Source organism: Strix aluco, chromosome 18, assembly GCF_031877795.1.
Source record: "Strix aluco isolate bStrAlu1 chromosome 18, bStrAlu1.hap1, whole genome shotgun sequence".
Classification (NCBI taxonomy): domain Eukaryota; kingdom Metazoa; phylum Chordata; class Aves; order Strigiformes; family Strigidae; genus Strix; species Strix aluco.
This window is the reverse complement of record NC_133948.1, coordinates 3,905,278-3,917,501: the sequence shown is the minus strand read 5'-3', so window position 1 is coordinate 3,917,501 and position 12,224 is coordinate 3,905,278. Positions and strand designations below refer to the sequence as shown.

The 12,224-nt window shown below is 44.9% G+C and overlaps 2 protein-coding genes across 9 annotated transcripts in view; both read left to right on the top strand.

Annotated features, from left to right (window-relative positions):
• The window catches only part of MPHOSPH9 (M-phase phosphoprotein 9), a 32,249-nt gene extending 27,677 nt beyond the window's left edge, over positions 1 to 4,572 (top strand). For all 3 annotated transcript variants that reach the window (XM_074844200.1, XM_074844199.1, XM_074844201.1), the window contains 4 exons: positions 249 to 352; positions 1,182 to 1,393; positions 1,938 to 2,006; positions 3,250 to 4,572. In XM_074844200.1, coding sequence (XP_074700301.1) covers positions 249 to 352; positions 1,182 to 1,393; positions 1,938 to 2,006; positions 3,250 to 3,351 — 487 coding nt within the window. In that variant the 3' untranslated portion in view covers positions 3,352 to 4,572. The remainder of the gene's footprint in view (positions 1 to 248; positions 353 to 1,181; positions 1,394 to 1,937; positions 2,007 to 3,249) is intronic.
• Positions 4,573 to 6,639: 2,067 nt separating this feature from the next.
• PITPNM2 (phosphatidylinositol transfer protein membrane associated 2) overlaps positions 6,640 to 12,224 on the top strand; it is a 142,127-nt gene continuing 136,542 nt past the window's right edge. For 5 of the 6 annotated variants that reach the window (XM_074844154.1, XM_074844152.1, XM_074844153.1 and 2 more), the window contains exons 1-2: positions 6,640 to 6,940; positions 7,519 to 7,633. The gene's annotated coding sequence lies outside the window, so the exon portion shown is untranslated. The remainder of the gene's footprint in view (positions 6,941 to 7,518; positions 7,634 to 12,224) is intronic. The other variant, XM_074844145.1, reaches the window with a different exon arrangement.

Sequence of the window (12,224 nt, the reverse complement as noted above, 5' to 3'; positions counted from 1 at the left end):
TTCTTGAGGATGACAACGTGGGAGCTTAGTGTGTTTGGGAGTGACAGCTTGGCCTGCTTCTGAAAGAAAGTCACATGAACGAGGTATTTTGGTACTATGAGCAGTAGTTGGAAGACTTGCAATGCCTGTGGGATACAAATTGTTTTATAAGAAATTTGTTTGTTTAACCAAAAGGTGAAAAAATAGGAAATATTGTATTGCTTGATATATGATTTCTAGCAAGTAATTGTGTGCTTCCTGCTCTGTAGATTTGATATACTTCTAGATGACCTGGAAACTGGTCCTACATCTACTTTACAGCACAATAATCCAAGAAAAAGGCTCCAGTTTCTCTCACTAGATGATGTAGAAGGTAATCTGTCAAAATGGGGGAATGGGGGGAAACTGGTTTTTTTACCATAATTTCTTTTACATTGGTAACAGCTGCTTAAATAGAAAGCTGACAATTTATGAAGTCCAACTTTTAAAAATCCCCTAAATCTCATCTTATTCCTGTAGGCGGAGGAATATCATTCATACAGTATTTTATTTTTATGTATATGTGTGTGTGCACAAACACAATGGAACAACAAAAATAATTAAATTGAGAAAGAAGGGCAATATGTTTCCCTATGCTTAACTCAGTTATACAATGCATATCTTACTAGGGTCTATATTAAGATGTACATACTGAGACATACTAATAAAATTCTATTGTTAAAGATTGCATTACAGATAGCAAAGAATAACTATAATAAAGCCAGTTGTTTCAGATTTTTTAAATGATTGATTGAACCAAATCTTTTCTCACTTTTGTAATTCTTGTCACAATGTTCTGGTTTTGTTTTTATTAATGCATTTATTTAGACGAGTGTTTTCATGACAACTAGTCTACTTGGTGATATTTAGAAAAGTTGTACCAGTGGAAATAATTCCTAATTAGCACAGTACAGTAAGCTGTTTGTTAACCGAAAAATATGCTGTGTTATAAAGATCACTTGGAAGATGACCCTTACAAATGTTTTGCATTCTTCTGGAAAGTTTGCTTAAGGCAAGTTAATGAGGCTTTGCTAGTCACTATCCTCAGTTTATATACCTCTGAGATCATACTGATTTTCTTGTTATTAGTTTCTTTTTCTGTCCTATGTAATAATTTCACAGGCAATTACAAACCACTAAAAAGAACCCTATTTTATTAACAGGAAGGCAGCATTCAGGTGTCAGACACAGCTCTTGTGCTGAATCCGTCAATACTGGAATGAAGAAAACGACAGCTTGGGACGAGAGGAGCGTAGCACAAAAGTATGAGCCAGTGCTATCACCTTGTGAGGGAGACTTCAAATACACAGCAAGGATTAAGACTCTGGCTGAAACAGAGAGGCTTTTTGATGAGCTGACTCAAGAAAAGCAACAGGCAAAGATTATTTTTTATTTTAAAGTTGTGACGAAACATAATTGTTGTATGAGAGGTGAGGGATGTAGCCGTATACCTATGTAATGCATGGCTGAAATTGATACCCAATTTCTAGTGTTACCCTACGAATGTGCCATTGTCATTCCCTGCTCTACTTCCCATACTCCAGTCCTCTTCTGGACTTGAACTTCATTAAAGGAGAGTCACTTTAACATAAGCACAGTGTGAATGGAAGGGTTGGAGTGAATTGACTTTCTTCCTTAATGGACAGTGCTTTAAATTGGCCTTTCAAACAAGGAAGGTTATTCTGGCAATTAAGAGTGCTCTCTTCAAAATGATCCTTGAGAGGGTCTGCTTATGAATGTTAACTTTTTTATCAGCTTTGTACGGCACAGTATTACAGTAACATAAATTAGTGTTTAAGAACAAGACTGGACATGTATCTGTAATCTGTACACCTCACCTCTCTTTGTAAGATGAGTTACGAAGACTTATATTGGCTCTTGAAACTATAATTTACAGCTGAAGTATTTTCTGTTGTTAGATTGAGGCTGCATTGAGTCGGATACCTTGTTCTGGTGGAAGAATGACCTTGCAAGCAAGATTGAATCAGGTGAAAAAGCTTCTACATATGTCAGGTCTCTTAAGTTGTTGTTCCGTAATTTGAGAATATATAGTGTGGAATAAAGTTCCGCTATACAGTAAATGTGATTACTGTGGGAATTTTTCCATACCACTGAGAATTGAATATGGCTGAACTTTGAATCTGTGGGAAAGATGTTCTGTTCTCTAGACTTTATTGCATTAGAAGATAATCTGGAAGTTACTGAAAGTTAATTATAGACACAGTCTGACTTGCATTGTAAAAGGTGTAAGTCTGGATAATTTGTATGCAAGTGATTCAGAAGAGACTAACTAGCCCTGCAAACATTTGATTTCTGCCCCCGCCACAAACTGACAACTTTTCTTTTGTGTGTGTATATATGCATATAAAGTATGTGTGTGTATACATATATATATACACATACTACCTACTGTATATTCTGTGTGAGACTGTTTATATCTTCTATTTTTTTGTACAAGGGATGCATTTTCCTGAATTACTACAAGAATAGTCTGTTCTTGTGGTAACACTGAGATGTAGATAAAGGCAATACATGAAGAAAATGCAGTGACTATGAAATAGATCCCTGAAGCTGTAGAGAGGATGTTGTGCTGTAGGAGAAAGTGCAGAGTTTAGTTTTTGGTTGGTTGGGTGGGTTTTGTCTACTTGAAAGTATAAAGAAGAAAATAAGTAGGGAAAAATAAGCAGCGTAGGTGGAATACAGGACAGTGCCTTCTTAAGAAAGCTCTACAGACTCTTAATAAAAACAAGCGTCTCGGAGTTGTGTTTCAGAGGTCTCTGTGAAGCTGCAACTTCAGCATTTCCTGCATTGTAATCCCAGGGCTTGTTATCAGTTTCTCAATTGGAAAGTAAAAGTGCATTCCAGTAAATCAGTGCTGCCACTCACTGTGGTCAGCTGTTTCTTAAATGTGTCTCCTTAATTATCAGCCCGTCCTAATTCTTGTCAAGTTTATCTCGTGGGAGTTTCATAAGTCACATGGAAAAAAACCAAAATACCTGAAACAGTTTTAAAAAAAAGCCAACAACCCACAAATACACACACATACATAAAAATAATACGAAACAATTGTAGGTCTGGCTGTAGCTTTTGGGTGCTAACAGAATGCTAGTAATGCATCAAAAAGGATACCAGCTGAATATAGGAATAATAGCAGTTTCTTCATTTTAGAAGGATCACTAGATTTTGTTGTATTAAATACTTTTTTTTTTTTTCTTTGACTGTTTCTTTTAGGAAGCCCTGGAAGATCGCTTGGAAAGGATTAATAGAGATTTGGGGTCAATACGCATGACTCTGAAAAAATTTCATGTTTTACGTACCTCTGCAAATCTTTGACAATTCTCTCTTGAATGCAAATACGCTTTTTTTTTTTTGCACTAATATGTAATTATGCACTCAGTAAATGCAAATTGTTTTGTATTTTTATAAACCCTCAATAGTAGTTTTACAACCATGTTACCCTTTACAAACAGCAATATTTTGTACTTCAAACAGCCACCTATATTTTAAACATATTTTTGTTACACTTGAGAAATCAATGTTTATCCTGTATTGTAATATTTTTAGAAATATTAATTATTTTTAAATAGTGATACTCAATTTATAATAAGAATAAGAAACTAAAAGGCAGCTTGTTTTCAGAAAATGATAGTGTTATCCTTTTGCACTTCGTTTTCCTCACCGTTTTATAAATATTTATGGTATGATGTAAATATTAGACAGTAGGAAATTTTGAACTTGAATACAAAAAGCAACATGAATTACCTGTGTTAAAGAGAACTACTGTTGTATGGTAAATCCTTTTAATTTAAACCGTATAACATGGATATTTTTCATTGTGACAAAACTGTGAGCAATTCTTCCGTTATGGCTGGCCGGCTGCAATGTTTTGCTAGTTTGGTTGCCGCTGGCTGTGTTAGGAAAATATTGCTCTAAATTATTTGATGTCTCCCAACAGTGGCAGTGAGTAGTGTTTTGATACTGCGCGTGCCCGGCTTCACGCGGCTGACAGCGGCCATCCTGTCTCCCAGTGAGCACCTCACCTCCAGCTGACACTCCACAACTGTAACTACTTAACCGAAGTTACTGTTTTAATATGCCAGGCTGGGGTTTGTGCCATGCCAGTGTTCTGATCGTGCACAATTCCAAACCAAATCCGAGCTGTATTTGTGAACATACATGCAAAATGCATTTCTTGGTGAAAAATACATATTTGCTCGTTGGCATATTGCTGAATGACTGTCCAACAGTGATATTTTAGTTTGTATTTTAATATTAAATAAATGTTTAATTAGATTCTTTCCTCCTGCCCAAGAACAATAATAGGTTCTGGGATATTACATCAGTGATAATGTAGGTTTTAATCATATTGTGTGCTTCAAATTCTGTCCTTGTTCAAGATGTTTAGCCACCAATTATGTGATTATAAGGCCAGAATAGCTGTCGTAAAGGAAGCTTGTGAAGGTCTGATTCTAAAATTAGACTGTGTTTTAAGATATGTGATGAAGAACTGTCCTACCCATGCACAGTCTCTTTGAAAAATTGTATTTTTTTGCAGCCACTTCTGCCCTGTGGGTTTTTTTAATACAAGAATGGTTCTTTTAATACAAGATCAGAGTTGGGAAAAGCAGTAACTAACATCGTTGACTTCTCCCCCTTTATTCTAAAATGTAGAAACTGGGCCTGAATGCGTAGAGATAACTTCCTCAGATATATTTCCAGGCTACACCAATACATGTACAATTTTGTTGGTATTCCATATTTTTACTTAGAATTTTAACTTAGGAGGGGTTGAGGGAGGAAAAAAGAATCTTGACTTCCCTGTGCAGCTCTGCTAGTTAGCTGAAGATGTTTCACCACCATTTTATTAACAGGTAGAATTTTAAAGTATTCTTCAAAAGTATCATTCATATTCATGTACTCTTTTTTTTTTTTTTTTTTTTTAAAGAAAACTGAATTGTGAGTCAGAATTTATTTTTCAAGCTCTGTCTGTTGGAGCTCTTTAGGCTATTTCTGTTCTATTGTAACACTGAAGTTGGGGGGAATGTAAGTGTTGTTCTTAGTAAACTTCTAGGACAACCTTTTCACATAAATGTGACCTGTTCAGTAGGGTGCCTTCGGCCTGATTCTTCAGAGGGGCAGAGAATCTGCAGTTCCAGATTAAAGCAGTGGGAGGCCTGAATGCTCAGTGCTTCTGAAAATCAGACCTGAAGCATCAAAAAGTGGGGCACATGAAGCACGTGTTTACTGTGGAGAATGTGACTGCCCTTGCTGTGCACTTAGCTGGATGTTTTTGTTTTTGTTAAAATCCCTTTAAAAATTCTTCCCCTTAATACAAGCAGATTGCCCTGTTCCATATTTTGGGACAAATAAGGACTTCTAGAGAATCAGAAGCTTATGCTTCCTCTGAGGAGGACTTTCATCATCTTCCTCTGGTGTTACTCCACCTGCCCCCTCTCCGGCATTTATCACCTCTCCAGATTTCCTGGGTTTTGCCCGGAGCCCCGGGCTTTGTTCTGGCTCAGAGGCCCTTGCAAGACACTCCCAGGCGTAGTTTTCTCTATGATAATCAACATTGCAACTCCTTCAGCTCTGAGCTTTTAACCTTTGGAATATAAAATTTCTATTTGTCCACATCTCTAAAAAGAAAAAAAGAAGTGTCTCTTTGGACCATTGATACCTTTTAATAATCTGCCTTGCACTGGCAACTTTTGGCTCTGAAAAGAAGAGCTATAACGTGGACTAGACCTTCCTGGGGCAAAACAAATTCATTTCCTAGGCAGGCAAGCTCAGGCTCTGGGTGGGATGCAAAAAAGAGCAGAAAGGGGAGGGGGTCGTGGTGAGGTGCAAAGGTGCTCCTTGAGGATGAGGACAAAGAGCTTGAAGCATCAGCTGGTGGGTTTGGAATTACCCAGGGCTGAACAAGGGGCTGGTTGCTGGTAGTATTTTACATTTGCAGAGTAGAACAGAAGGGGTCAAGTGATGCATACTTAAAAAACCCCGCAGCAAATTAACAAATGTTTAAAGCAGTACAGCAAATTTTGTTGCTGGGTTTTTTCTGAATAAAATGACCGATAAAGGTTTCGTGATTTTTTTTTTTTTTTCCCCAGTCTTTGCAGTGAGTAAAGTTCCAGGAGTAACCAGCACAGCTCCGGTCTGCAAAAAGCCTGGGGGTAGGGTCAGAGCTAGAGACTGACCTGGGGCTTCACCACCCCCCCCCCCCCGCCCCGCCTCACCGTGCAAGTTGGCTCCGTAACCGCCCGTTACCGCTCCCGCGGGCACCCGCTACGGGCACCGAGCAGCAGCGGGACCCCCCGCGCTGGGCAGCGGCTGGAGGAAGGCGGTAGGAGCGCCCGCGGCGAGCCAGAGCCCCTCACGGGTGCGGACGGGGAGAGGCGTGGTCCGGGGGTGAGGCCTGGGCCCGCTCCCGAACGCGCCCCGGGGGGGCCCCGCGGCTTCACCCCCGGCCGGCGGTGACGGGCCCCGGGCGCTGCCTCCCCCCGCGGCCGGCAGGGGGCGCCCCCAGCCCGCCCGCCCGCCCGCCCGCCGTGCGGGAGCGCCGGCCCGGCGCGGGGAAGGAAGTGGCGGCTCCCCGCGGCGGTGGGCACGGCTCGGGCGGGGGGGATAAAGCTGTCCGGCCGCCGCGGCAGGGGCAGCGCCGGGCTCTTCGCCTGTCCCCGCTTCCCCGCCCCGCAGCGCCGAGCGGCGGCCCGCCCGCCTCGCCTCTTCCCCCGCCTCCGCCGTCCCCGCGCCGCGGCAGAGCCGGCGGGTGAGGAGCTGCCTGCGCCCGGCCCACCCTCGCCGGGGATTATGCCAGCGGAGCGCGGGCATGTCGGCAGGCAGCGACTCGTAGGCAGCGGCAGCCGCCGAGCCGCAGCAGCAGCGACAGCAGCGGGAGCCGCGGCCGCCGCGCCGGGAGCGGCCGGTGCGTGGTGAGGGGGCGCGCGGGGGGCGGCGGGGCGGGCCCCGGCACCTGGTGGCCCTCCCGGGCCGGGCCGGCCGGTGCCTCAGCGGGGGCGGGAACCGCCGCGGGCCTGAGGGGAGGGTGAGGGGAGGGAAGGCCGGGCCCGCGGGGCGGCTTCAGCCTCCCCTGAGGGGGCCGGGGCGGCTCGGCGGGCCCCTCCCTGGGGCCTCGGCGGGTGGCGGCGGCGGACCGGCCCCTGCGGGCCGCGGCGCCGGCGGGTACCCGGCCGGTACCTCCGGGCGCTCCCGCGGCCTGAAGGGGGTCAGGCTGTCTCGTCCTCGCCCTCGGGCAGCGGGATGCATCGGCGGTAAAAGTTTCCCGAATAGAGGAGTAAATGACGGGGAGGGACGGGGCTGCTGCGCCGCGGGGTCTCCGGGCGCTGCAGCCATAGCAGCACGCTGCCTCGGCTCCTCATTACTGACACAAAATAATGAGGCGTTCATAGCCCTTCTCTGGCACACCCCGCGGGGGTACTAATGAGGTTTGGTTGTGTGACACCCCCCCGACTCCCCGTTATTCCTTTCTCTCTGTGCTGGCAGGTCGTAGGCAGCAAACACCTTTCCCCTCTGGTCGTGGTTTGAGTGTTGGTGTTTGACAGCCGGGGACAGGCACCCTCCTCACCGGGCGTTTTTAATGGCAGAGGCAGCATTTTCGGTAGGTCGTGGCTGGGTGTGGAGGAAGCTGTGCTGGATGCCGGGGAACCGTCCGTATGTGTGAGGCCAGAGCGGACCGGGCCCACGGGAGAGCCTTCATCCTGGCCGCGGCCCTCCTTGTCCTCCTCCCTTGGTTACCGCATCTCTCGGGCTTGAATTTCAACAAATTCAGCTTTGGCAGAGGCACCGGGTTGGAGACTTGTGGAGACTTTGTCACAAAGGGGGTGGCCCACGAGCCCCTTGGCCGAGGCCTGGCTGTGAGGAGGGGGCGAAGGCGCTGCCCGGCGGTGGCCTCCCTGCCTGTGGTAGAAACCAAGGGGTGAGACTGTCAGCGGCCTCCCAGGAAACACCTTTGACTAATTACAGCTGAGGGAGAACCTCGCGTGGGCTTTTGGGGCTTGAGACACCCCTGCAGCTGCTGGGTGGCTGGCTGGAAATTGGCCGTGCTCCTGAGGCAGTGCCTCCCCTCGGGAGGGCAGGAGGAAGATTTTTCCCTTTGGAAGGAGCAGAATGCCCATTCCTTAGCTGGATGATGGGGTACAAGAGGGGGTCCTCTCTGCTGGGTCTGGCGGTCCCTTCTCCTGGCCTCCCCATCACTGACAGAAGGGGCCCTGCCTGGTGTTCCCAGACAACCCTGGGCTCCATTCTGGAGTATGTTCTGCCCCATGGCAGCAGGCTACAGCATGAACAGCTTCAGCTTTTTGTCCCACTGCGGGAGGGTTAAATCACTTTCTTCACCTCCTCCCCAGCCCCTCTCACTCCACTGAAGAAGTAGAAGCACAGAGGAATGCACCGAGGTGCTCAACCTTGGGCTGGAGTGTCATTAGCAGAGCCAGGAATGGGGAACCCCTCAGAGCAGTGCCCTGTCCAGTCAGGCACACAATTCAATCCTGTCGCATTTGATGTTGAAATGCCATGACTGAGGTAAAGTTTATTTAAATTGTGCATTTAAGCAAAAAAAAAAAGTTTCTTCCTGTGTTAGTACCTGCTCTAAAGCGAGAGCTTCCATCTTCTGTGTGCTCTGTGTGTCTGGAAGCAGCTGAGTGGGTAATAGGATGCCAAAAAACATCTTCAGTCTTTGAAGACATAATCTGCATGTGCTCAGCTTTGTACATGACAGAGGTGCAACAGGACAGTGGTAATAGATTAGTCTTTGTGGACATCAGGACTTAAATAGGAAGTGGTTTGATTGCATGTCTAAATATCTATGGCCTGTAGGACTCCTTATCCTCCTATTGCATACTAATTACCTCTCCATGCCCACATCTTTTTGCTCGTGCTGTATTTTTATCGTGTAGTTTATTTTTGTCATGACTGTGTTGTGCTCCTGAGTAACACAAGAAGACTATCTGCGTTGCAGAGTTCAGCACTGGCTTCTGAGCGATTTTTTCCACTGTTGAATAGGAGACTGCTGTTTGTAGGGCAGCCTTTTTCCTGGCGTTTGGCAGACGTCATGCCTGCGATGGTGGATAGATCGCTGTATAGCTGGTTATTCTGACAGGTAACCAGCTTGTTGTCTTGGCCCTGGGCTGCTCGGTAATTGAAACGCCTCCTCGGGATATACAAAATAAAGAATGGCTAAGCATGAAAGCACGGTTGCAGACTTGTCCTGGCTTGCTGTTTTTCACAGGAATGCTGTTTTGTGGTCCTTGCAATGTGTTCTTACTGTGGCAGCATCTCTGGGAGGGAAAGAGAAACGAGTAAGCAAGGGCTGAAACGCAGCTTGTTGTGCTTCTTGCTTTTGATAGAGCAGACTTCTGGTAGGCTACGAGGTTTCATTAATCATATTTAAGTTTCTGTCACTAACTTTTAATTAAAAGCATGGTTGATACCACTTTAATGAATGTACGGATGTTAGCCATCTTCATGCATAAAAATGCTTTTTAATTCCCTTACTATTCCCTTTATGGCCCTTAGATGCTTTTGTTACCATTTAAACAGCATACAGTAGCAGCTGTTTATCTTCTTAATATAACTTTTTCTTGCATCTGTATTCAGGAAACAGTAATGGTTTGAGTAAACAATTCCCTGCTATCCTTTAACAATATTTTTTTAAGTAACTTGGCAGAAAATGGTCATAAGTGATGTCTAAATAGTGAACTCCAAGGCTCTTGCTGACAGTAGCCCCCAGCCGAACGTAACTCTGCTAAAATTGTTAGTTGTTCTTCATGCTTATGTGAGGTAGTGAGGAAAGTAAGAAACCCTCAATATATGACTTTTGATTCTGATAAGCTTTACAAGGATCTTTCCTCCAAATGATAACTCCTTATTAAAATATCCTTTCTATTTTGGGTTTGCTTCTGATGGTGTATTTCAATGCGTTTGTCGCTTGTTGTGCATCTAACAGCCCAAGCATTTATTGTGATTTACCATCTGGCATGTGGGAGTTTTATCTAACTTCTCATTTTAGTTGACAGCAACCAGTTTGGAAAGACCTTGTCCTTAATTTTTTTTTAACAGAAATTCTCAAAACTTACAACTGACAGTGGTGCTAAGGGGTTTTGAATTTAAATACGTAGTCTCTTTTTATTCACGATTTGTTACTGCTTCTGCGAGTTGGACAAATAGAGAAGCAGCACATCCTTCAAGCAAGCTAATTTAAAGAAGGTTCTTCCAATTAGTCCAAAGCAGCATTAATCTCCCTCCCCTACATTCAAATAAAAATCTTGTCATTCAGCTGCTGGTTTGGCAGCCTCATTGGAAGGCTTCAGAAAATGGCAAGTGAAAGCTGATGCTTACTCCTGAGTGTAGTTTGACTCATGCCATTCATGCATATTCACAGTAATGTCCTGTTCTAGGACCAGCATGATCCATTGAGAAACATTTTTTTCACATGATGTTTTTCTTTTAGGCTTCCTCTTATTTGAGACGCATGCCTCATTTCGAGGAGAGGGAAGGCACAGACATCAGCATCTGTCTTCTCTTTATTTTTATTTTCGTAGAAGGAAAAAGCAACATCTAAACTCCATGGTTTTCTTAATAGCCAATTTCTCTAAATGGTGAAGATGCCTTCTAATTTAATTTTAAAGTTGGCTGACATAGGATATGATGCAATTAATACTTCTGTTTACCTCCCCAAATTAGTAAGATATGTCAAAATTTAATTTTGAGCCTGAAAGCATCTTATAAACAAAAATGTTCTGTAGTATTCAGCGTGAATGGAAATGGAGTAATTAATGTGGGGGGAGGGAATAAATAAAACACTTTATTTTTAACTTTGTTTCCTGCGTGTTGGAGGAAATCCAAATGCCACAACATTGTACTGGGGCAGAGGAGTCTGTGTGAACTCACCCACGAACTGAAAGGGAATGTGGCTTCTCTAATCGTGGTGTCCATGCCAAGAGTCCTATGAAATTTTAAATGAACAAAGTAATGAATGATACTTAGATGTTCTTAATGCAAGAAGAACAAAACAATTCAGCATGGGGCTAACCAGATCCTATCACTTCAGGGAGTTTTAACCAGCATGATGCCAAGTCAATACATAGAGCTCTTGGTCATACTTGCACCTTCCACAGGCAAGGGATTCTGCTGGTGTGACTGTTTCGATGGTGTTTTTTTAATTAAAAAAAAAAAAAATCCCTAGAAGCTCACAGCAAAATGCTTCAGTAAATCCCACCAATAAACTCAGAAGCCAGTTGGGAAAAAGGTATCTTTCTTTTTGAAGGGTGGCTGTGGGGGTCCAGGAGACCTCCTAAGAGATGGCAGCATCTGGAGACAGAGCTGCTTCCCACTCCTGCAACCCCTCCTGGGTCTGTTTGACACAGGGTCAAGCTTCAGAGGCGAGAAGAAATAAGAGGTTGCTTAGGCAAGTGGAGATAAGTAGTTATTGAGCATATGTGGGTGCAGGGAGCTGCATGATTTGCCATGAAAGAGCAGGAAGAAATCTAATAAGCATAGGGTTAAAATCTGCCCTGGAGAGCTTGGGCACGTCTGAGGAGATCCCAGCAAGGAGATGCTGGCTTTGCAATGAAAGACCATCCAGGAGGGGAAACTCAGTGTCTCTTACTGAGAGGGAAAACAGCATCTCCTGCACGTGGGCTTCCATATGTGAGGGATGGTAACAAGAATATGGTTATCTTGGGTTTGGTGGTTGGTGCAGCCCAGGTCAATGAACGGTGGGAAAGCTACAGCGAAGGCGTCAGCCCTGGCAGGGAGTTCAGGAGTGTAGGTGTCGGGGTCATTGCTCCCATGTCCTCCGCGCTGCTGCCTGGCGGGAGGGCACATACCAGCACTCTGACTCTGCAGCTGCAGTGCCACAGAGGGCAGGAACAGAAAGCAAACACCTCAGCTGATTAAGAAGTGTGCTGGGCAGAAGGCAGCTGTCCAGGTAGGAGGGTGAGCACCCTGAGCAGCGGCTCAGCCTTCCAACAACCCTTCGCAGCAAAGGCTGATCTTCGGCTTCTGCTTACCGAGCTAGTGCTTGAGGACTCCAAATTAGAAATTTTTCTTCTGGCTTTTAAACAGCCTCCTGAAAATCTTGCTCAGGCAGATTGGAAGAGCTACAGCATCCAGAAATCTGCATTCTTGTGGACGTCAAGGTTTTTTCACAAAAAAACCCCAACCCTGAGCACTGAGCATCTTGCATAGCA